This window comes from Vanessa tameamea, chromosome 7 (assembly GCF_037043105.1).
Source record: "Vanessa tameamea isolate UH-Manoa-2023 chromosome 7, ilVanTame1 primary haplotype, whole genome shotgun sequence".
NCBI lineage: Eukaryota > Metazoa > Arthropoda > Insecta > Lepidoptera > Nymphalidae > Vanessa > Vanessa tameamea.
In genome coordinates, this window is record NC_087315.1 from 10,482,459 (window position 1) to 10,509,122 (window position 26,664).

The 26,664-nt window shown below is 31.6% G+C and overlaps 2 protein-coding genes across 6 annotated transcripts; both read right to left on the reverse strand.

The window, feature by feature from the left end:
- Window positions 1–1,614: 1,614 nt before the first annotated feature.
- On the reverse strand, window positions 1,615–11,522 carry LOC113398336 (pyruvate kinase-like). Of its 4 annotated transcripts, none has more exons than XM_026637042.2 (11): window positions 11,371–11,522; window positions 7,869–8,001; window positions 7,267–7,490; window positions 6,518–6,740; window positions 6,246–6,352; window positions 4,529–4,675; window positions 3,549–3,650; window positions 3,060–3,305; window positions 2,630–2,852; window positions 2,316–2,472; window positions 1,615–1,863 (listed from the first exon to the last, which is right to left on the reverse strand). In XM_026637042.2, the coding sequence occupies exons 1-11, from the start codon at window positions 11,404–11,406 to the stop codon at window positions 1,851–1,853; spliced, it is 1,611 nt and encodes a 536-aa protein (XP_026492827.2). In that variant the 5' UTR covers window positions 11,407–11,522; the 3' UTR covers window positions 1,615–1,850. The 4 variants fall into 4 exon arrangements, with proteins under 4 accessions (XP_026492827.2, XP_026492828.1, XP_026492825.1 ...); XM_026637043.2 differs by lacking the exon at window positions 11,371–11,522 and adding an exon at window positions 10,940–11,095; XM_026637040.2 differs by lacking the exon at window positions 11,371–11,522 and adding an exon at window positions 9,382–9,674.
- Window positions 11,523–11,798: 276 nt separating this feature from the next.
- On the reverse strand, window positions 11,799–19,478 carry LOC113398334 (ubiquitin carboxyl-terminal hydrolase 1). 2 transcript variants are annotated; one of them, XM_026637038.2, is made up of 10 exons: window positions 19,327–19,478; window positions 18,918–19,184; window positions 18,590–18,770; window positions 18,091–18,298; window positions 16,594–16,744; window positions 16,310–16,427; window positions 15,775–15,977; window positions 15,331–15,491; window positions 14,966–15,168; window positions 11,799–14,250 (listed from the first exon to the last, which is right to left on the reverse strand). In XM_026637038.2, the coding sequence occupies exons 2-10, from the start codon at window positions 19,171–19,173 to the stop codon at window positions 13,875–13,877; spliced, it is 1,857 nt and encodes a 618-aa protein (XP_026492823.1). In that variant the 5' UTR covers window positions 19,174–19,184; window positions 19,327–19,478; the 3' UTR covers window positions 11,799–13,874. The 2 variants fall into 2 exon arrangements, with proteins under 2 accessions (XP_026492823.1, XP_026492822.1); XM_026637037.2 differs by having other exon boundaries at window positions 19,296–19,457.
- Between the last annotated feature and the right edge of the window lie 7,186 nt (window positions 19,479–26,664).

The window sequence follows — 26,664 nt, forward strand, 5'->3', positions numbered from 1 at the left end:
TCCCGCCTTCGTATGGAATAAAATACGTGTTAACCCCGTCACATGCTTTAAAATAATGAAGTATATAGATGTATTATGATTATATGATTATTATAATAATGTTAGTATCGATCCCACTAAATATGCTAGGTATCTAATCACTGTAGCGTATACGTGTATGCCCCGCATCTTTTTTCATACATTTATTCAAATATCTTGTAATATTTCACCTTACCTTACCTACGATTCACTAACGACAGGCATTTTCCAGGTTTTTGTTATACCTTCAAAGGCTTCAACGCTTCAACAAATATATAATTATGGTTTACTAAAGTTTTTTTCTGGATAGTCCCAATCGTTTTCTTTTTGGGGATCGTACCTCCCCATGCCCCTTGCTACGCCAATGTAGATAAGCATATTAATTTTAACCTATCTCTTATAATGTAGTCAGTGTTAGTCATGTGAGCACTCTAAAGCTACCTTTTGTTAACTTGATTACCGCCCTCTTGGCACAAATAAAAGTCACAATAAAAAAACAAATGTTTTTAAAGTTAAAAATGGGTAGCTTATTTGTAATTGTACCTATATGTTGTAAATAAAAAAGCAATTTATGTTTTATGCAGTGGGGGATTAACAATGGAATAAAAGGGGCGACCTGCCGTTGCCACTGCTACAACTGCTATAGGTAGGTGGACTAGCAAATAAGCCAACTAATGGTAAGTGAATACCAGAAACCATATAGATTGTAAGAAGAAGAAGCATAAGCACGGTGCAATAACGTGACGGTAACACCTTGGTACATTTCAATAACGATAAAATTATTGAATTGATTACTTAACGTACATACCGATGGTATATACGCTTATCATTATGAACTATAGTTTAAAATACAATTTTAATTTAGATATTTGTATAGATTATTAAGCTGTAAATAGTTTTATTTAATGATGAAAGCCGGATTAAGGGGAGGCTACACACGGCGCTACAGACCCGGGGCCTTTAGAAGAGAGAGCTTCAATAAAGGTTTTTTAAAATAACATCACACTACTTTCGATTACTAGTACAAATTATCAACGATTTTTCGTCGTAAAAAGCTTTCCATCCGTTACCGCTTCTTTTATTATACAATTATTCAATACATTTGAAAAATAATTAGAAGTCGCCACGCCTTTCTCTCTCGTCTAGGACAATAATTTGCATGTTCGCATGAAATATGTATGCAAAAATATTTTAATGATGATGATGATGAAGTGTATTCGGTTAAGGCAACCATTCTAAAAAGAGCTTAGTCATCTGATTGGGTCATAATAAAGTAAATATATATACAAACTCAGGAGCACCAGTGGGACGGCAAATCCCACACGTCTGGAAAGAGAAAACTTTACGTAATTTCCATGCATGGGAGTGTACACACTGCTAACTTCCATACTCTGGGCTGTTACAGAGATTTTTTTCAGAAGCCCTAACCCAATTCACTAAGTTTTTAGTCGTTTTGAACGCAAGACTTCGATATCTGCGGCCTTATAAGCTAACCACTAGAGCAAACGAGGGAATTTATTTAAGGACAAGGTGATAATTTTATACGCAAATTGACTTTTTTGTATCGCAAATGAAGTATAAATAAAACATATAAGAAAAATATTATTTTATAATTTATTCACTTTCAATACATTTTGTTATCTATGTTAGAGCATAAATAAATACAACAATAATCCTAGTACTATGTGTAGAATTTTGAGAATCATTAACAGCTGATGCACTTTTATACATATATCACCGACATTGTTAGACGATACAATCTCATAACAATTACATCACTGCACTTTCCACTAATACTTGTTAGGAATATTTCACGTCTCGTCTCGTTCTCCTTATTCAGCTTGGCTGAAAGAATATATACATTATATTATTTTAATAGAAATTACTCTATCATAGTCTTTCTCTTTTTCTAAATGATCGATATATATTTATATACCTATATATCACTATAAACAAAAAGAAAAAGTCAATTGAAATCGTCAATTAATTATGCATTTGTCATAAAATAGGAACAAAATTGTAATCTAAAGAAGATACAGTTCCAAAATTGATTGAAGTGCTAGATTCCGACCACGTGTTTCTGGAGATATTAGGTACCCAGGGAGCAAGCATAGGTGTTGATCGGTCGAGTTAGAGCGAAACAAACAAAGACATTTTCGTATATATAATATAAGATTGGATTTATTTTGCTTGTTCTCTTTTAATTTCTACTAATCAAACGATAATCAAAATAATTCTCGGCAGAGAAATTAGGAATATAACTCTTGTTCCAGAAGGCAATTTAGTTGCTAACTCACATGATGCGCATAGTGTTGGTAAAGCCGGATCCCTGTTTCCAGCCGGTGACGACCACGACATTGTCTCCTGTATTGACGAAGCCGCGCGCGCGACCGAACTTCAGCCCATACTGTACGCGGTTGTCGACGTCCTTCAGCCAGTCACTGGCGGTACTTTCTAATAGATAGATGACAAATATTACTTTTTAATATTTTATATTACATATATATTGAATTTACTTCCGTAGCAAAAAATAAAAGGTAACAGATTTTTTCATTCATATTATAAATTTTGAATAATTCTAATATTAGGCGAAGTTAGGGTGATTACTCACCGCTGTAAACGATGGGCAGCACTCCGCGGTACAGATGCGCCTGGCGGGCGGTCTGCGGCTGCCGCGTGACGGCGATGATGGGGCAGCGCGGCCGGTACTTGCTGAGCAAGTGCGCGGAGCGGCCGCTGGTGGTGATGACGACGATGGCGGACGCCATGCACTTGGTGGACGCTTCCACGGCTGCGATGGCGACGGAGTGCGCCGGCTCGATCGGAGCCTTAACCTGGTATCGACGGGTTATATATTAAATCTAATTCTAAAACGATATGTTTTTAATATAAAAAAAAACACATAGGTCACTTTAGCGGTAAGTAGATTAATATTGACTTTCTCATAGACTCAGAGATATAAATGAATTTACAATAGAAAATTGCCACTATTGTTTAGTAATAGCATTTAAATAAATACAATAACATAATATCTGTCCCACCTGTTGGGCCAAGTCGTTGAAGAGCTGCTTGTGCCAGATGGCGGCCTCGGCCTCCTTGCAGATGTTGGCCATGGTGAGCACGCACTCGAGCGGGTAGTCACCCTTGGCCGTCTCCCCGGACAGCATGACGCAGTCGGCGCCGTCCAGGATGGCGTTGGCGACGTCGGAGGTCTCCGCGCGCGTCGGCCGCGGCTTCTTCACCATCGACTCCAACATTTGAGTCGCACAGATGACTGGTTTGCCGACCTGGAAGACAGGGATCATCATCATCATGAAGTCTATCGCACTCATAAAAGGGTGTGCCTGGACCGTAGAGTGAAGGAGAGGAGTGACTACTGACATTTGTCATATTCACATTTTTGAAGTGTTTTTTTGAAATAATAACTGATTAAGGAAGTTTTATAAAAAAAATTAAACAAAACGTTGTTTGTTACCGAAAGCTTCGGAAACCAACCAACCAAAAGTTAGTATTTTTAATAAATCATTTACCTTGTTACAGCGAGCGATCATAGTCTTTTGTGCAAGGAACACTTTTTCTGGTGGTATCTCGATACCCAAATCACCACGCGCGACCATGATACCATCGGATGCCTGAAAGTAGAACAAAATATTTTAATGTTTCAATGTTTCTATAAAAAAAAAAAACTTATTTTACTTCAATAATATTATACTGGCTGTATTATAAACGGATGTAAAAAGTATATACTGAATATAGCATTAAATCAAAGTTATGACTTTACCGCACTAGTAGAATATGACACAATCTAAAATAACAAAAGGTATGTCAAGCAGCCAAGACCATACTTGAACATGTTATTGATAGATAGATATTATAGGTAGATAGTTATTGTAGATAGATATTGTTAGCTTATTGCTAACTAACTCTACATTAATTACTCTATTGTATTAGACTCATAGATTTTTAAAATAAGCGAGTCTATCCACAGGTCATTAGTTATATTACCGCATTATTTATAATCGTTTAACTAAAAACGAAACAGACAAGCAGATATATTTTTGCATTTTTATCATTAGACTGGATATTTATTTTATATCTGCCTCATACATAAGTTATGAGATATAACAAAATTGATTTAATAAAAATAATTATGTATTATAGGTTGTTATATGAAATATATAAGTGTCTATTGTAATAACACTTCACGAACAATCTCAGTGAATGAGCAACACATGATCGGTTTGTTTAGCAAATTGACTTCATCCGTAGTTCAATAACGAACCTTAATGACTAGGTAATGTAAGGAGACTCGCAAACCAGTTGCAACTAGATTAAAGTAGTTTGTTTAAAGTTGAAGCACTTTGAACATGATAATGGACTCTTTAATAGGTATAGATACCAATTTTATCATTACATATTATAAAATCAAGTCCTACCATTTCGTCTCTCTGAACACGATAAACTCAAAAACAATTTTTTTATTCTATATCGCAAAATTAAAATAACTCACAGCAATAATTTCGTCGAGGTTGACCATACCCTGGTGGTTCTCGATCTTGGAGATGATCTTGATGTTTTTGCCCTTCTCCCCGAGGATGGCGCGGATCTCCTGCAGGGCGGCGCCGTTACGGATGAACGACGCGAAGATCATGTCCACCTGGAGGAGGAAAAGACATGTCTTATTCGATAATTTGTCTTGAGCTTCGAAAATTGTTAACTTAATGCTATGCTTGTAATCCATGTAATTTTAGGTAAAAATATATATTATTAAATTGTAACGTAAAGCAATGTCTATCTATTTATTAAATAATTAATTATTAATTTCATGTTATTAATAGTTTTAATTTTGTTAAAATAATTCGTATTTTTATAATTTGCAAATATATAGTAACCACAACCTTTTGCGCTAAAATAAAAATAAAATCGCGTATGTATCAATACCGTTTATGTACATATGTCTATAGAATAAGTGTGCAAGGTCAGTGTTACACTTCCTAGCAATATTACAATTGCAAATTATTGATAACAACTATTAAGTACATTTGATAACAATAATCACTATTTATATACATATAAAGTCTATTACATAGTGTTACATAATTTGTCAAGAACTAATATTATTAAGCGAAGACAGACATGTAGTTATATAATTATATGTAAAAAGAAATGTATGTACATATATATAATGTTATAATAGCGTCCATTGTAGTGTTACTCCAAAGAAAAATTAAAAAATGTTAGTATTTCTAAACATTGTAATTTGTAGGTATACAACTAAGTAGTTAGGTTTGTTACAGTAACTAAAAATATTAGATAATGATGAGCACGTGATGAGATCACGTGATCGTATCGTGTTTAGTAATTTCTATCATGATTGTGTCTCGCGTGCATATGATATAACCCAATGATTATCGGGTCATCACATCGTATCATATGAACGCGTGCATCTTAACCGATGCGGGTTCAATTCCAGACAAGCACTACCGAATTTCATGTGCTTAATTGAATTATAATTCGTCTGTGAAGTGAAGGAAAACACCGTCAGGGTACCTGATGTGTCTAATTTCAACGAAATTATACCACATGTGAAACATATAATATAATTACATTGTCGGTAAACTATTACAATATGACATAAAATGTATGTACATAATATTGTAAGAATTCATGTCTGTCCGTGCATTATAAAGGTCAATGACTGTACTTATAGAGTCTAGACATATATAACTTATTAGTAATAACTGAGCTCTAATTTTACTTTAACTTTAATTTTACTTAAATTTTAATTGGTACGTCCCAGTTACATACAATTGCTACAAAATGCCATGATTTTTAAAGTAATTATTTGCCTTCTGATCTGTACATTGAATTATTATAATTCTTACAATAATTAACTACTTACTGCTCATTGTTATACTATGGACTGTAATATTGTAGGAAGTGCTGCAATTAAAGTATATATAATCAAATAAAGTTTTATAAAAGCAAACAATTACACATTGCTTATAAGTGTTTTGATTGTATTTCTAGATAACAATATATGATTTAGAATCGTATGAAGGTAGAAGTCAAGGCTCTATCGGTGTCGATTTATGACATAACCAAATGTAACGCTTATATTGAATAAAGATTTTTGACTTTCGATTTTGACTTATCACCATTGTTTAATGTAATATAATATATATGTTGTGTATCGGTATTTTAATAATCAGTATCAGTATACTCACGCCCTGCTCGACACCAAACAGTAAATCAGATTTGTCTTTTTCTGAAACAGCTGGCAGGTCCACTGGTAAACCTGGGAGGTTCACGCCCTTCCTTGATCCGAGCATACCTGGTATCAAAAAATTATAAATATTTCTTTTTAGTTAGAACTATACTACAAATATTATACTTGGATTTAATCTAATTTTGTTAAATTACCGTAGAACGTCAATTGTGCTTAGATTTAAATGTTCAATAATATAAAAATTAACAATTGGTAACAATATATGCTTACCTCCATTTTCAATGGAGCAGACCAATTTATCAGATGTAACTGACTGGCAGATAACTGAAATAAGTCCATCATCAATGAAAATCCTATTGCCAGGTTTAACAACATTAGTAATGTTCTTGTAGTCCACGAACACCACATCTGCAGTTCCTTTTTCCTGATATGCGGGGTCTGTGCTCAAGGTTAAAACACCTCCTTTCTTCAGCTCAACTTCTGCAGAACCTCCCTGTTAAAGTAAATGACTCTTATTAAATGTTTTCAGTTTTAAGAAACTATGAAAATGAGAACATATATATTACTCTAACAAATTGTTACTTTTAGTTAAAATGTAAGATATTAGGTTTATAGGGAAGTAGGCCACTTGATCGAAAGATGTCACTTTATATCATTTCTGCCCTTACACATTTCTTTTTGTATCCCTTTAAGAATAATTCAAGCTAAACTATATACTTTTATCGGCTACTTATATGGCTGACAAAAGAGAGTACTAATTAAAATTAGCTGCATACATAGAACCCACGAGTTATATCATACTTTCAATCAAATAATTTGCGGACCAGACGTCCAATAGGTGCGCACTATTGACCTGACATCACATAAGGCCAATACTGTTTACAGGCACTAGGCTCAACAACAGCCAGTAATCTTACAATATTTATAGACAGTTAGTACAAATTAACTTCAGGTAGTATTAGTTAGACACACTGTCTATAAATTTAATGCGACTACGATAGTAAATATTATGTACTTACGCCTTCTAATAAGCCGGTTCTGATCTCAGGCCCCTTGGTGTCCAGAGCGATGGCCAGCGAGAAGGGTGCGCTGAGCCTCGCGCTGTAGTTCTTCTCAGCCTGCCGACAGTTGCTGATGGTCTCCGCGTGGTACTCGTGCGAGCCGTGCGAAAAGTTCATTCGTGCGACATTCATGCCGGTCTCCATCATCTTCTCCAGCATACCGACATCTCGGGAGGCCGGTCCTGGAAATATCGAGTTATATATTGGTTTAAGGCAGACGAGCAAATATATTTTATGACAAATGGTAACTAACATTGTCAGTCCATGAAACATAAACTAACATTGTGCCTCGAAAAACACGTAAAACTGTTGGTCCTGAGCTTGAACTCTGTCCAGCCGATGCGGATTGCCGTCCCATCAATTTACAAGTGTAGGTGCACATTATTGTATTTCTAGCATAGTTGCCTACTCCATTACCGAGATTGGCAGGATGACATCATCGTCATATACTCAGTAGCTATGGTTGTACTGTACCCGGAGACATTGCAATAACATACTTTGATTATCGTCATCGTGTTATCATATTTTATATTGGTATCGTCATAAAGAAATAAATATACCAATAGTACAGATGATGCCCGACAGACGGACGTATGAGGCCTTGGAATCGATGTCGAGCGAGCACATGTGTTGTAGGTGCGAGCCCGCGTCTGATGCAGCCAGCTGCATGCAGGGCTTGTCTGCAGACCCCATCTATTAAATGACAAATTTCTATGAATACCTCCCCTTGAATAATTTTTGTTTGTATTTCAATTTTTTTATTACTAAAAGCAATCATTGTTGCAATTTCCTTTAAAATTCAAAGGTGTCATGCAATATTAAGAAAATTGCATTGGGCTTAGCTGGAAAAAAATAGTGCAAAAATTATAAGTGTCAAAAACATTAACATAAAAGGTTATATATAAAACATCTATATAGGGATGTTTTAAACATTATAAATATCCATGGATAAAAGTTTAAAAAGTTATTGCTTGGACAATATGTAATACTATTGGTGGAATATTGGCGGCATGAATAAGCAAGTATCCACATAATTACAACTAATTTATCTACAAAGAAGCAAAATGTTCTGCTAAAGTGAACAGTAAGCATGGATGACTATCAGTGAAGCTCTTACAATACAATAACAGCTGCTAATATACTTGGCAATGAGTTAAACTAAAAATACAATATTGATTTCAAATTGCAAAATCTAAAAATAAAAAATATTTCCAAAAACAAGTTTTTATTTGGCATCCATTCACTATATCACAATATTTATGCTATTAGATATTTTTTCACCAGCATCGATAAATTATGTGCATTTTTCAAGTTGGATAAAAATAGAACTGGTTCAAAATAGAGTTGTAAGATTCGACCCAAACGCTAACAAGTAATGTAAATAAGTAATGTAAATTAATAATATAAAAAAATGCTTAAAATATATTTAATTGTTTGTTTTGAAACAAAGCCATTTCCTGATTTATTTATCAAACTTATACATAATTGATTATTATCATATAGTTTAATTTTATTACCCATGCCTAAATTATAAATAATTATTTATATTTTTCTTTCAGCAGCATAATGTAGAACATAGTTGTTAAATTAACTTATTAAATTAACTGTAAGTCCAATCATATCACATATGTAATATGTAAGTTTGAAATTAAATGTTTATTTACTACTGAAAACTGATAATGTTAAATGCACTGAAATAAATATAATGACATCATTAACACTCCATGGAAAATACTCATGTTAATATTCAATTGCTACATTAGTTAATAATTAACAATTTTCATAATATTATTCATTACAACTTATTTTTAAGTATTATTTTTATTTTTAATAACAACCTGAGTAAAAAATTAATTAATTTTATGTAAATGGATAGGTTTAATTTTAAAGCACTTTCAATATCTTCAGTTTGTTTTTATTTTGCAATTTTTAATGCTGATTACTGTACCTATTTCAATTGTCTCAAATAAGCGGATTATAAGTACCTAAGCATATAGATAATTGAAAATAAAAAAAAAAGCGACTAAATAATCACGTAACACTGTGCATCGTACGAAAATAGAAACTTATTACCTCAGTTTTGCCATCGTAGATAGTTGGCCAAACCATATTTACACAAGTATTACGATATTTTTTTTCAGAAATATTATAAAATGGTAAAGCCGGCGTTATTCGTGATCTTGAACTGCCCTTTAGTGTGGAAAACTTCTCTCGGCTGCAATATAATGCGGACTTGCGTATTGGATATCGAATCACGAACGTCGGCGCGCGCATCGACGTTGCGCGGGGTGAGTAACGTAGCAGCAAACCAAACCCACCCAAATATATTTAGGGCGATAATCGAGGGGGAACTTTTACAACAATATTCCCAGAATCACCCTCCTTTGTAAAATTTTAAACGAAAGAAGTTGTATTCAAAACATGAATTATTTAATTATTTTATCTTCACGCTTAACCAGTCTAATTTTAAATGTTTGTAAAAGTGCCAACACGGTTGCCAATACAGGGAGCGTACAATCATATGTTGTTATTTATTTGCCTGAAAGATTTTCTTTACCCGCTTATTTAAACATATTCAAATATTAATCATTGCATCTTTATTGTAGATGTAGAATCATTTAGACTTCCGGTAATATTAAGGATTTTCTTTTCCACTTCCGTAACTTCCTATGTCCGATCATATGCCGTCAACCTTCGATAAAATTAAAATGCATGAATGATAAATGGGATGGTATCACAGTAAAATAATGTTAATCAATAATATTTCTATTAACTTTTTTTTAGTGGTATAGAACTAAAAATATATGCACCTATGTGAAGTTTTCGTGTTTGCTAAGGTAGATTCGCAAACTATATTTTATTTAAAAAGATAATATTTTTTAAGGTTGTAAGTAAATTATTTTATATTAGTACATATTAATTTTAATATTGTGACATGGCGATTCAAAGGTGCTTTTATGAGCCAACGTAAATAAATTTATTATAAATAAATATTGGTTTTTTTAAACCGGCCGGTAAATTATTTAGATAAATAATTTACCGTAGCGTATCTTCCGAAAAGATAGAATGATTTTAAACAGTAAATCTGAACAGTACTAGTTAGTTACTGCATCCAATAAAACAATATGACAAGTGAAATCAATAATTTCTAATTATTCAAGAATAGAAATGAAACAGGCCATCACGGGCAATTATTTTTGATCTGAAGTTACTTTGACAGAGTTTATTACTGACGATCAATTTTCTAAATATCCCGTTTACACCACGTAAATTATTATAAAACATTGTGCTACCATATATTTTATACATACATTGTTATTAATAATGCACTGTTTGTTAGTACATAGTATTTTTGAGCACTTAATGATATCGCAAAAACTGAGCCGCTAATTATTAAAAACAAAGGTTAGTATGTAATACCAATGATATTATATGAGTAAATTATGTCTAAAGATTAAATATTATTAATAGCCACTAGCAAAGTATATTAAAAAACAATTATATCATTTTATTGACGTGTTAAAACTGTGTCGGGTCATATATTTTTAAATATAACCTATTAAATCAACAAACCGTATTTAACAATTACATTCTTAAAATTATAAACTATTTTTATAACATATTCACTTACAAATGCCATTGTGAAAGAAGATACCAGGTACAACTAATTAGAATAAAAGTTTGTTATAGAGATATCTAGCCGTATATGTAGTTTGACAGCAAGTCACGATATTCACGAAGGACTTCTAAGGTCATTACAATGTCACAGGCACAATTTCATTTTTACGCTAGCCACATTGATAATTTGCAACAGAATATATTAATTATTATATAGGTAGTGAATTTTGTGATAAGTATGCACTTAGAGTTTATACAAATAATAATATGTACCTAAATATTTTCTCATTTAAGAAATACAGATATCTTCAAAAAAAGTTAACATTAAAATATTTGACATTGATTTAATAAACTAATATCGTTTTATATACAAAAAATAGTGTTAAAACCAATAGTAACAAAGAACATTTTAAATTGTATTTTGTTTAATAAAAACCTACTTACTTTCATTAACATATTTCTCTTCTCAATTGCCTTCATTTTGATCCACTGAATTAATTATTAAACGTCCAAATCAAAACACAGCAAGATGTCTTCTGCGTGATTCGCCTCATTTGACCGGCGTTATTGATAAATTCATGAGTCTCCGCTTATCTACATTGGTTGTTAATAAACTTTACCCTTAGCCGATCAGTTAGTATAGCTAAGCCGTTGATTAGTTATCTTTACTGCTCTATGTGTAGATATTAGGTAATAATGAATAAGTTCAGGTAAAGAGGAAAATACTACATAGCGATTTTTCTTTTAATTGCTTTCGGATCAAGCGGTCAAGTTAAGATACTCAACTATTCAAGTTTTTAACTATGGGATTTTATGTAACCAATTAAAGTTATTAAGTAATTTAAATCGATGTAGTAAATTAGAACAAAAAATATATATTGAAATTAAATTTATTCCATCCAATTTACAATGAAAACTAATCAACACATTTTTGTTTAAAATTAACACAATAATATATAACTACTGACAAGAATTTTACCTTTTTTAAAGGTTTTTGGAATGGATTCCACAAAAATATACACCTAATAAATATAGAAGTTATTCAATTGGCGAAACTTGTTTCTTGTTTTAAGACAATAAATTTCATAATTCAAAATTGCTAATTGCGTGATATAGTAATTCAATGATAAACACATTCATTGTATGTAAGTTTGACAAAATAGATCTTTTTGAAAGATTTTAACATTACCTGAAAATGGTTTTTGTTTCAAGACTGTTACTTATATAATGACATTTGGGTACATTCAATACACACGAACTTCTTAAACAATTTTCATAAACTGAGATGTATTACAAGCTATATAATTAAATTATACACTTATGGATATCCATGAATTTGTAATTAATATAATGTTATTTCATTCTTCAAACACACAATATAAATCCAACATTCTCTTCATTTTGTTCATGTATTTTATCGAAATGAAGTAACTGTAACAATATTGTCATAGATCTAAGTATTACTGATTCATAAGATTTTTTCAGGTTTCTTACACAAAATAAAAACAGATGTTCAAACTAAGCTTCTTCTATTTTGCTTACTTCAAATTCTCGAGACATATTTATACATAGATATATAAAAACAAATATATGTGTTCAAGATTCATAGAAAATGGAAAATATTTACAGACCAAGTAGAAAAATAGTTGTTTGTATGCAACATCTTAAACCATATGTAATTCTTATATTGTTTAAAATTGTATAAATTAAGCAGTCCTTTTCAAGCAAGCATTATATCTAAGTATCGATGTTTTTAACATAATGAGCATATTGAGAAACTAAATGAATTCAATGATAGAATTTATTGTAAAATGTTAACAAGGTGAATATTGAACATTTTTGGTGTTCGACTAAACAGTGCTACCACGAAAATCAGTGGTATTAGAGAATGCTAGACATTTCATTGGGTATATTTCATTTCAAAAGAATTTGTACAAAATAGACATGAGACAGATTATAAAAATAAATATACTTCCAAGTTGTATATTTTTAAACACAATAATATATCAGTTATATAAATATATTAATACTTGCTTAAAAAAATGTTCTTTTAATTTATTTAAAATGAATGTATAAATTCTATTGAAATGAAGTATTGAATAACTTTTTTTATATATTTTCTTTCTAATTATTTTTTCTAAGCACAAAGTGCACTTACAATATTCGTGGTAATACTGTACTTATAATATATAAAATTTCCTTTATTCTTAAAATATTGTTCTATTTTTGAACTATGATTTCAATAAAAACAAAGATTAAGGCCAAGTAATATTGAACAAACAAGCTATATAGGGTCAGTCAGTCTGTCACTAGATTAACGAGATTACTTTTTTAATTAGTAAATATTAAACACTTTTAATGATTCAATTATATGTTTATTGTTTAGGCCTATATTGTCTTTTATATCAGAAGAGCATAGAAATGTATACCTTTTATATAATTAGATTTTATACTGTAATACATTTGCATATAATCGATACAGGTCGATACAATCATAAAGGTATAAATTTAAAAAAATTATATAGTTTAAACCTTTACACTTTAGTTTATATTGTCTGATTTTAACAGTTGAAAATAGCGTGAAATCCTTTTATATCTATATTTTACAATATATCTATTGATAAGATTTTTGTAGTACCCTAATTTTAATACATTTTTGCTACATCCATAATATCACGTCAGGCTGACACTAATTATAATCTGTGTCAACCTTAAAATGTCTTTTTAAGCGTCAAAAATACTTTGAACCAACATAACATTACGATAATGTTCATATTTAGTCACTTTTTATTAAAAAAATGATGAAATAAATCTACAAGAAATACGCATAACACTTATTCCTCAACTCGACTGATGTAACCGATTGGTAATGTACCAATCGACTATATGACTATTTCGTTTAAAGCTGCTACGTCGCTGGAGTCTCGACCGAGTCGGGAAGAGGCCGACTAGCCGACTTCGCTTTTGACGTAGAACAGGAGGTAGGGCGTAGCGGCGGATCTCATCTTGGGCTCCGCAGAGAGGAGATCTTCGAATTCTTCGTTGGATATCGGCTTGACGAGGTCGTCGTCACAGGCGAGCCAACAGGCCTCAGGTCGGGGGCGGGGCACGCAGCATTCGTTGGCGGTGCAGCCGGCAGGTGGCGGCCGCTGGCGGTTGAACAGTGTGCGCATGAAACTGGAGCCGCTATTGGCGCTGGTCGCGTCACCGCCGCCTTCGCGCTCGCACTTGCTCTCTCCGTGCGAGCTGTCGCGAGCGTACGCCACGTAGTGACCGCCTGTGAGAGTCTGGCCGAGGTGCATTATAACTGCCCAGAGAATGTATCTGAAATGATGGATGTTATATATTTATAATACTTATTGACCTTGACCTAAATTGTTTTTCTCAACAAATTTTTTGCATAGTGAGTTTAGGAGGTCAGGGAATGACATATGCTACTTTTTATCTCGGAATAAAGCACGATTTCTATAAGAATACGACAGCATAAAGAGGTAAGATTTGTTTGTTTGTAATTGTTAAAGTCTGAAACTACTAAAACGAAAATAAATAGTAAATATGAACATTTTTTAATAATTATTCAGATAGTAAATCAGAAAGGTGAGTGATCAAGAAGTAACATATGCTCTATATAATTCTTCATTAATGTTAAAAATAATTTATAATTTTAGCCTGAAATTACGGTATTGTGAAACAAGGCTGTAGAAAAAGTACTATCAAGAGGCTTTACCTGCCTGGGTTGACTAAATGGTCCGTTATACGAAAATACTATTATAAAAAACTCTTTGGTAAGTTTAAAACAAACAAGTCTGAGGCTTTTTAATAAATAAGTCACAATAATATTTTTAAAACGGCGAAAAATCACTAATCAATACTGATATAACTAGCATTGCAATTCAAATCGCAACACTAGATTATTGCTGCTCCTTTTTAATTTAAATATTTTGTATCTATATATACAGCATATAACGGATTATAGTGGATTAACAACTTTCAGATTATATTTTACAAGATGTAAACTAGTAATTCAGAGAAGTATTACCTATGAGTAGGTGGGTGTTCTGGTGGCCGTTTAGCGCAGGGCTCGCAAAAGCAAGGCATAAGTAGTGGAGTGGGAGCGTGTCGAGTGATTTTTTCCATGCCGCCGCTGAACCGCTTTAGTTGGAGTACCAATAGCCTGGGCAATCGCGAGTATGCTACGCTTCGTCTCGCCTCGTTGTAACGTAGACAACGTTCACACCAATACTAAAAATAAATATATATATATTTTTTATAATTAATTAATTAATAAATAAAAATAGAATAAACTCTTTATCTGAAAGGTTCTAATATATTTTGCAAGCAAAATATTAACAGTTTCATTTTTTAAATTCTTTTACGACTTATATTTTAGGTTAGTAATTTCACCTTGTTCTGATCACGCAAATATTCACTGGAGAGGCATGCGGCACGGAAGGGCTCGTCGGGTGCGTCGTCGTCGCCGACGGGCACGCACAGCTCGCAGACTGCTTGCGCTTTTTCCGTAACAGCTTCGCATTCAAGACACATCGTCCTCACTACCATTGTACCTGGTAATAATATACGCCGTGTTGAAAATTTGGGATACTTCGTTTGTGAAACTTTATTTACTCAGTCTTAAACATTTATATATACTGGTGTATGGTAGCCACTTCATAAATAGTAATTTATCCAATTTATAAAATTAACTGCATGTTTCTTTCATCGAAATGAAACTTTGTAATAAATTGTAGTTGGCATTTCTTAGGTTTCTTGTACAGTATCATTGATGTATATTTGGTATCTTGTGATTGAAAATTTTAAAACAAAAAAATATAAAAGTTTTTGGTAAACCTTCAAAATCATCTGCCACAAAATCCCAACCCGGTCGTGATCTTTCATCTTTTTCTGGATCAGGTGAAGGTGCTCGCTCTTCTGAAGGCGAATTACGTTTATCGTTTGTTTTAACTTCTTTGCGTTTCTTCCAGGACTTGCGTAAGTTTCCTAACGTCTTCCCACCGTCACCATCTAGACATGGCTGGCGACCTAACCCATTGCTGTCGATTTTATACAAGATGTTAAAATAATAAAATATGTTTGTAAGCTGTTATAAATATGATGTTTTTTAAAGCTCGCAAATAAAATTTAGATATAGTACTATATCTATATAGTGGTAATATTTTAAAACTAGGCCTCTTGTGAAATTTATAATTCTCTACAATTAATTAATTACATTGGCGAGATCTTTGATTTGAGACATGCATCTGACTTTCAAGTTCAAGAAGTTCTAGTTATAATTAAAAAAACAAAAATGTAGAGTAAAGTAAAAATAAACTTATTATAAATTCGAATAAGCGTTGTAAGCTCAGGGAAACATGCTACTTCATACCTATCTCCATTCTCCTGTAAGGGTAGTCGTGAAGCTCGTTGACTGAGCGCGCGACACGTTTCGCGGATGCTGTCCAGAATACACACCAGTAGCTCATGCGCATCTTGTTGTCGGTTACCTACCAATAAAATAATCATCACAATAGTTGATATTATCCAAATATATGAAATAATTTTTATTATTGTTGGCATCATAACAACAATCTTGTCTTTTATGGTTTTTCAAAAACCTCAGTGTAAAAATAAAATTACAACTAATGGCTAGTTTTTAAATATTTGTTGTACCTTCAAAAGTTGAGTTTACTTCTCTCAGTGCTGCAAGAAAAGCATCCGCAGCATAAGGTTCAGGGCTTGAATCTGCTGCACTGCTATTCAGACATTTACTTTCAGCTGCTCGCAAGCTTAAGTAAGTTTCATGAAGTTTCTCTGTTGCTATCTGTTGATTTACGTTATTTTATAAATAGATAGGCAGGCTGGCAAGGTTACTGCCATATGACGTATTTCACACTGTAAGAAATATTAACTATACCTTACATTACTTATGTGTCGTACACCTTGGGAAATAAGATATTATGTCCATTGTGCTTGTAGTTAACCTGGTTTTAAAATAGAACACAAAAATAGTTTGGCGATAGAATATGTGGTGACTAAGTGGTACCTACATGGAGAGGCTTACCCAAAGTCCTACTAAGAAGGTTACATTATATATATATAAGCTATCATTACAATCAAACAATCAAAAAAATCAAAAAACAAAAGTCAAGAATGTAACAAAAGGTATTGTATAGCATATAATCAAAATGAATCTAAAAAAATACAGTCTGTTTTATCATAATAATTCTTTTGACTGGACCTATTTTGATGTATTTTTATTATGTTAGAGTGAATGGTTTAGATGTGAGAATAGTTTTACTGCGATTGGGTTCCAGGCTTAGTTTAATAATACTAAATAAATATATTTCATCCTAGTAGTAGTCCGCTAGATATATATGTACATATTTATTTTTAATCTTTACAATAATGTTTACTGGATTTGCATGGAATTTGACTAAGTACTTTTTGTGTAATTATATAAACAAATTAAAGTTTAAATAAAATTTATCCAATATTACAAGAATAATTTCTTAAAAATTGTATGGTCTCTTTGACCATAATCATTTTTACAATGTTTAATATTGTTTTATCATATTTATTAGGCATTATTATCATTTGTGTAGAAAAAATTGTATTTGTATTTGTTCTATAAACATGAATAAATGTTATCAGATTATAAGAGACATATTATTGACATTATCTCAACAAAACCAGTAATCAATAAATATTTTGAAATAAACAATTCTTTTCATCACATGATTTATAAATATATAATGCTATTACAAATTTAAATAAAACTGTGAATAAAAATAGAATGAAGTATATTTATATTTTTATAATTTAAGCAGTTATGATTGTTTTTAAAATAAATAAGCTTAATGCAACTTTTAGGGATTTCCTTTATTACAATGATAATAATTAATATTAATATAGTTGTCCATAAAATAGTCACATTGAAATATTTTAAAAATATATCAATAAAGTAGTTTCAGCATTTTTATAAGTTTATATTACAACACTAGTTAGTATAGATAGATATAATAGTAATATATCATTATTGGGGCTTCTATGAGTCATCCATCACTCATTCTCTAGTTTTTTCTATTATAAGACATGTCACATATTATCAGGGCAATTGGTGTTCAATCTGAATTGAGCATCAATAATAATAAAAAATAAGGTAGTTACCTGTATTTTACTCTTTCCAGCATTACTATCAGACTGTCCTAAAGAAAGTAAATCCTTGCTGCTCCAAGATCTTGTTCCAGATGAAGCAAGACCTGCTGCACTTCGACCGAGGGAGGAGCTTTTTAATCTGATACTACCTAGTTTTTGCTCAACTCTACTAAGATCAGATACCAAGTGATGAAGGTTGTGGACGAATTGTGGGGCATATCTGTAATTATTGTTAATATAAAATAAAGACAAATGAATTTGATTATTCAAAATTTGCAGATATCATTTTATCTTAATCAATCAAAAATGGTATTAGGATTTAGATAGTTGTTACTGATATATATTATCAAAATATTCTAAATCTTTATCAAACAAGGATGTCTCACTTTTACGTGTATATAGATTATTAATTCAAATAAATTTGACCTCAGAATCTACAGAATTTAACATATAAAATATATCGACCAATATGTTTCTTATAAGAATCATTAATATTATTTAAATTATTTACCTTAAAGTATAGAGCACACTATTTAAAAAACAAGTGTTTCCAAGATTGGAGAGAGTGGCAATGGGGGTCTTCCATTGTGTACTCCCTCCATATTGGTTATCTGATGGGTGGTGGCCATTCAACATGGCAGAGTTACTTAGAGACGGCTCAAGCACAATCAGCTGGGACTTGGTTGACACTTCTGTAATAACAATAAAAAATATTAATCTAGTGAGACTATTGAAAAAAATAATGTGGGAATGCTAGTGGTCTCTTAGAGTAGATTAACTACGTTATTAGTATTACATTGATATTCTTGAATAGCAAATGAAACAAATGTCAAAAATACCTGTATGTTTCACTGCTTCTATCAGAGGTTTTAATCTCTTGGCTGCATTCAATGTATTAAAGTAAGTGTTATTTAATGGCCTCTTCGAAGGTTTATTTTCTTTATTTTCAAAACACTCTTGGGAAGAGGTTTGTTTTAAATTAGTAGCTTTCTTATTTTCGTTGTTTAATTCTTTTGCATTATTTCTATTAAGTGATAGTGAAAATTTAGCTTTTTGAACTCCCTGTTTTGTTTCCGACAGCGAATTAACTGGCATCTTCAGAATACCTGTAAAGACACCTTATATGAACACTAAAATATAAACTACATTGCCTTCTACAGATCGGTCAAGGATACAAGAGAAAACAAATCAAATATCTTGATATACAGCATACTTACGCAGAAAACTATATTATACACATTGACTTACATTATTTATAATAAGACAATGTATTTCCATAAACGATAACGTCTAGATTAAACAGAAATTGAGAAAAAATAGCCGCGAAGAAACCCATCCGTGGTAGACAGCCATGTTGAATTTTATTGTGTAATGTCAGTTTACGTGTGTGCGTAAATCATAGACAATATAAATTATTATAGGTTTGATGTGCCTTTAACGTGTAGAAACCAGAAGGCCCATTAAATATTAAATAATTAAAATCAATAAACATTGTCCATACTATTATATTACATGTTAAATTTTAAAATTTCTGCATTCGACCTTTCGTTATTAATAAAAAAATTGTGTGCTTGACTGAAGTTATTTTTTAGTATTGTTTAATGTTATTTATTATAAAATATTATGGGCATTATAAAATAATGGTCATAAGAAGCTCATGGTGAAAATAGAAATAAAGAATTAACCATCAACCTAACTACTTATAGATTAACGTAATTATTATATTAATCTATTAAACGTAATTATTTACTTTTTCAATCCAAACTAAGTTTTCGGCATTTCTCTCTAACCGAAAATATTTTTAAAAATATTGAGTACTTATAATTAAATATAAACTCTATTGACCCTAATAATAAGTACACCGTACGTGATGGTGTCACTTCACATGACTTTTTGTTAGCAATTGGGTGTTTGGTGGTATTGGCGAAATGATGACGTACAGGCAAACATGCAAATATACATATACATCCACACATGACAGACAAATAACAAACAAACAAACATATGGCAGCACTAAGCAAAGGCAATGCTTCTTTGCACTTGGCATTGTTTATTCAAGAAATCTAAATCAAAATCTTATATATTAATAGCGTAAGCCAATTTTTGTCCCAGTAATTGTGGGTCGATAGCTGCACATATTTTTTTTTATTTTGGTTATGGTCTCGTTTTGAAGAGCTCTAGCGGTAGATGTGCAAAAAAATAAAAGAGTATAATAATAGTATTCTTTATTCAAGAACGCTCATAACAGCACTTTTGAATCGTTATTCTACAATGTAAAGCTAACATTGGTTCGGAAAGTAGATACTATCGAGAAGAACCGGCAAGAAACTCAGTAGTTACTCTTTTCCAATATTTTAATTACAGAGTATGTCAGTAAAGAACAATATTTTTTTTATATATATCTTGCTTAAAAATCAATGAACACTGAGTCCACGCTTTTTCATCTTTAATATAATCTTGTATTGAGCAATATGCCTTATAAATGTTTTTTTGATATGAGCTTTGTTGGAGCGCATGCGCAATAAGCGTTAGCAATGAATAACATCCTTGACAACGATAAAAAATATTTTTTACATGTCAATAATGTGTCATTCTTTTCTTCAATATTAAATGTATTCCATCAATTGCATTATTTCAATATAATCACGCTAATTTTCCGCACAAGCTTTAATAGTTAAATTTGAAAATAACTGTGGAATTTTATTATAGAAACGAATACCGTTCCCCAGGAAGGATATATTAACTTTGCGCAGTCGCGAACTAGGTGTTATTAGTTTACCTATTTTTATGAGATTCATTCTGAGAGTATTTTGCACTCTTTCATCCCAAATCTTTTTGAATAGTTGTTTCAGTTCGCACTCACAACACAGACCTAAAATACCGCACGTTAATACAGTCCTATTGTGCAGCCCTTCTGTATTTAGTAATGGTTTAAAATAAATATATAAAAAAATACAAATAAAAACAAAAACACGCGGTTCTTTTGAGTTTTACCGCGTAGCAAAGTAACTATGCTTCACAAGGTCAATCAAAGACAAGTTATATCTTTCTTGTTAACAATTAAAATTGAAATAATATCATACATATATTGGTTCTAAATAATCACATTATAAGCAATTTTCGCTGTAGCTAGGTACCTATTTCGCACATAATAGTGTTTTAATTTTGTGTGTGAAAAAACGTTATTACATTCTGCGATATATACATGTTGCTTAAATGAGTTCGTGTTTTCGTTTATGTAAATGTTTAAGTTGTAAAGAGAGTTTTGATTATCCAGAGAATCTTCGCATATTTCTTAAATTGAGGCGTTACGTATAATTGAATACAATCCGTTGCGTATTTTCAATACGAACGAGATGAAGATTTGACAAACACACAGGTATTTACAATTATGGTTTAGCTAATGTTAGGGTTGTTTTATATGGGAAGGCTAAATAGACCTACAAATAGAGTCTCGGTCCTATGATATAATAGAATAATATTTATATAGATTTAGGTAAAATGAAAATTATCACAATCAACACCTCTAGTAGTATATGTAAGTATCAAAAAACCTTGGATTTGTACGTATATTATAATCTTATTTACGTGTTATATGTTTAATATACATACGTGTTATATGAAACTAATCCAATGTACAAACACAAACCTTTAAATTTTCTTTATCATAACTTACTAAAGATATAAATATAAGTAAAATCTGAGTTTAAAACCAGCTGAAAACTAAAGTCTATGTAAGCGTACTAACGGCGAAGTTTTAAGTCTCGAATAACTAAAATTTAAACATCGGTGAGGCTTGCCTCCATTTCTCATCGCATACTTATGATATACTTTAAACTTTCTGTGTGCTCTTATTTATCCCATTTTTACATGACTTCAAGATCGAAAAACTTAAAAGTAATGTTTTTAATCACATTGGACGAAGGTATTTAAACTTTTGCACAGGTATACCTATTTCTCTTGACAATATTTTACGCCTTTCTAACAAATGATGAAATACTGGCCAATGCAGCACAAAACTAAAATGCGTATTTACCACAATTTGATTATCGGATGGAATAATTTACTAATTATCTAATATTTAATCTCATATGACTTACTTAATAAATCATAAGGTTATTTATACAGGGACTAATTAACCCGATAACCAAGTTCATTACACTAAGTGTCGTTCATTATACTAAGTAGCATAGCACAACAAGTGCACCATGCACTATTAGATCAGTAGCCTTATAAGACTCTAGATTTAGAATGATGACGTAGTTAACAGAAAAATAATTGACTATGATCTAAATAGACAAAGATATTAATCCGAAACGAGATATTTATTATTAAAACACACCTTATTTTAGTTAATATTATCCTCTTTTTAAAATGTACTATAATAATGATCCCATGTAATAAATACAAATAAAACAGGTAAATAATACTTTGTGAATATGTAGATAATACTTTTTGTATCAGACTCTCCCTTTTATCTTGATGACGTGTCGAGGTTCGCAATTATTTTTCTTTCAAGTCTCGTGTTATTCGCGCCGCGTCGCCTCATCAAACAATTTAATGGAATAGAACGTAAATACAGCCTTACCCTATTCTACGTGTAATCGAGAACGTTTTTTAAGGTTGTCGCTTTGAATAAAAGCAATGGTGAAAAAGACTCTTAACAGTGGAAATAAATGTCTTCGAAAGATACTTATATTATACGAATTTAATTTTTGTGTTTGAAATAACTTAAACGGGTTTTTGGGTTTGAAATAAACAATTTTATTTGAAGAGTTCATATTTAGTATTGTAATCATAATAAGCTCATTATAATGAATATACATATATACGGCTATAAATATTGTTAAGGACTGGTAATACAAACACCATATAGGTATACAATGTTTCTTTTTAAAAATCTATTAATATAAATGAAATTGTGAGTGTGTTTCTATGACTTATCACTGAAAATAATTACCTACTTATAAGTTAATAAGGCTATTTGCGAAATACCACGATCCAAGTCAAAACTAACGACCTAATTTTTATTTAAGCCTAAAAATGCTGCTATCTAAAAATTTGAATATGTTTATATATGTACCTTTCTTGCAATTTATATAAAATTTATTTTAAAAATTACGTAAAACCAATAAAATATATCGTTCCTTAGCATTCTTTACCCATTCACTCAATAATTTTCTCCTCACTAGTGTAACTAAAATGTCATGTCAATTCAAGGTAAAAGTTGTTTATTTATCTTTTCTCCTATTCCCATTGGAATAGAGTATACATTAGTTGCTCGAGCTATTTGCCCGTAGACTCCGCCTGTATACTACCACAGTTTAAATTGTGATATTTGGTTCAATCCGTAGGGCCGTAAAAGCCACGAAATCACCAGTAAAATTAACCATTCCTAAGGAATTTGGTTCCTAAAATCTTAATATATGTATTCAGTTATGAATTTTAGTTACTAAAAGTGTGTACCTATATTTATTTATAAAAAATAAAAACAAATTAAGAAACAAATCTACAATTGTTATTACTACGAAGTGTCATTTGTAACATTGCTGCCAGAGTTAATAATGCTGCTGCCAGATAACTGAAATTTCTTACTGCCTTATCGTCTCACGTAGCTTCGTATTTATTCTTGCACAATGATTTATTCGAGTCCTAAGGGATAATATCTAATCAGTTTTAAAATTCGAGGAATATAAATCAAGTGAAAGTAAGCAAAGCTTCACTTGAAAGCGAATATTTGCTTTCAACCTGTTACCTTTTTTTCTGTGGGTATGGATTTGGAGAAAACAGTTTTGTTATATAACTACATTTTTAATTGTAGAAACCAAAATTTATAAATCTTACAATAAGTTTAGTTACTTAATTTAGTTACAGCTTTTGTACTATAGATAATTAAAAAAAAATGCCAGCTCGACTCAGCGTGGGTCACTTGGGATACCCCGAGAACCCCCTCTAGGTGTTGGAGGCCCGCATAGGCGGGCCGACCGTCAGGGCGTCACGGTAGCATGCGCAAGCGATCCCGTGGCGCCCGCCGAAAGACGAAGAGGGTACCGCTGGTTTTTTAGTGGGTAAACCCGGCGTAACTGGGCGCACTCGGCGTCCAGGGCTCCGGGGAGTCCCACACCCCCCCCCACCTTCCATCACGTGGGGGAAGTGTGTAAGGCGTTTTTCCAGAGAAAAAAAAAAAAAAAAATGGTCACTTGGGATAAAAGGAATGTTTGAAAATTCAATGCGTTATAATTTATCTTATTAAATATTAAAATTTAGGCGCCATTGACGATTCAATGATTGTATATTTAATTATTTAGTACACCGTTCGCCAGGCCTGAAGTTTGAATAAAAATTAAAGTGGGTACATCACCAAATTTCCAGCTACATGTGGATATTGTTTATATCTAAGGGAACATGCCATCCTTGGAGTTGCACCAGCAGCTATCTGGACACACTCAATTAGGAAACTGCAGCCGTCCACACTTAATATTTGGAATATGGAATAATTATTTTATTTAATAAAAGCCAATTATGAAGCAAAATAAATCTGTCATAATCAATTTCCGACATTTTCAAACAAATACTAACCCTTTATTGGATGACAGCTAATAAATTAATTAGAAAGGATGCAAAATGACTTCCAACAAATACAACAAACGAATTAGATAATAAAATCTAATTGTAATAATTATTTCAAAGTGCAGTGAAATAATTATTACAATTAGATATATGGGAAGTGGGAAATGGGTTAACGGCACGGATTTTAGCGAATTGACTTACGTTTTATATAATTTTAAAAAAAGGTAAAATTATAAAAATATTTTTTAATGTAACAGTTTGTATTCCTTAATCTTACGCATCATTAATCTTAACATGTTTGTAGACATAACTGACTCAATACACTTTATATGGAAACCTTACATACATTATGCCGAGAGGTTTTGGTCGACGTCATATTTCAATTTCACCGCTGAAGTTATAATTGCATTGAAACCTCTTTCTCTTAACTTTGTACAATATCACGGACGAATTTCGGTAAAATATAATTCAGCAATTACATACATCGAAAAGAACCTGTTAGATCTGCTTTGCGATTTTATTATGAGCAAGCGGTTTTACCCGCGTTAAATGTTTTTTTGTTCTTGTAGTGAGTTTTTGATAGATTCAATTGATTTTATCAATTTTTAAGAAGCCATATTAACTTTGGAAATGCAGGTATATTGAAATCACAAACTTCAATTTTATTTATTTGTTTGTATAAAGAATGGCTTAAATACCTTAATTGCGAAGATACTGAGACGTAATAATACGTAACATTATACTTATTACTGATACGTATATTCTTTTGTAACATCCTCATTAAGTACAACATAGCACGCGATCTCAAACACAAACACATTTTATATAAATACACACTCACACACTCGTACATACAATTAGATACCATTTATTCATATTTTATATTGTAATCCGATAAAGTATACCTATAACTGTTTCTGAACTGACTCATCATACATCATCATAATCACATACAATTAACGCAAGTTTGAAATTCAGGGTTAACCTTAAATATTTATTGTAATCAATCAGGTTCATTAAAAATCAGTTTGTTTTTTATTTTTAAAACTATATAATTTTACAGCGCTACTGATATTAAATATTAAATAGGTTCTATACATGATAAACGACTAGTCATGTAACCAATGGGATAAACCATGGGACAACTAACGTTATTCTTCACTACATATTATAAAGTCCGACCGTCGCGTTTTTACGCGATATACTTAAAAACTACCGACCGGATTTTTATATGGTTTTCACTGATGGACAGAGTGATTCTTGAGGAAGGTTTAGTTGTATAATTCATGTATTGTTGTGCAAGATTTTATCCTGTTAGACTCATCGGCTTAGCTTGTGCTTTGTATGTCAGTCAGTCATTTGAAAAATTTCATAATAATGTTTGCCTTGAATAGCAACTAAATATATATATATTATTAGCAATCAATAATGATGTTTAGGATGGTTAATTATTTATTTTTTTATAAATAAATGTTATTGAACATTACTAAGTCATTTTTATGACTTCATTGTATTTTGAACTTGGTCGTAGGACTTTGTGCAAGCTCGTTTGGGTAAGTATCAACCATTCATCCGATATTCTATTGCCAAACGGCAATACTTAGTATTGTTGTGTTGTGATTTGAATGCAAAGTGAGCCAGTGTATCTAGGCATAAGGGACACAATTTTAAAATCATGATTTTGATGTAGGAATGGTGGTTGTGACCACTTACTATAAGACTTCCCATATGCGTATTATAAAAAAAAATGTAAATGGGAAAAAGTCGAAATTCGTGAAATTATAAATAAGTCGATTTACCTACAACAGACCGTTATGTCTATTATGTTCTTAAAACTTTACTAGTATTATTTTTACTATCGAAAAGTGAAATAACGTATTCGAATGAATTCTGATTTATTCGAGCACCTTTTTTTACCGATTTTCTTTACCGGGCAATACAAGCAAATAAAACTGTTTCTATTGGCTTACCGATCTTACTCCAACTTACTATATACCTACATATATCGTCATATTC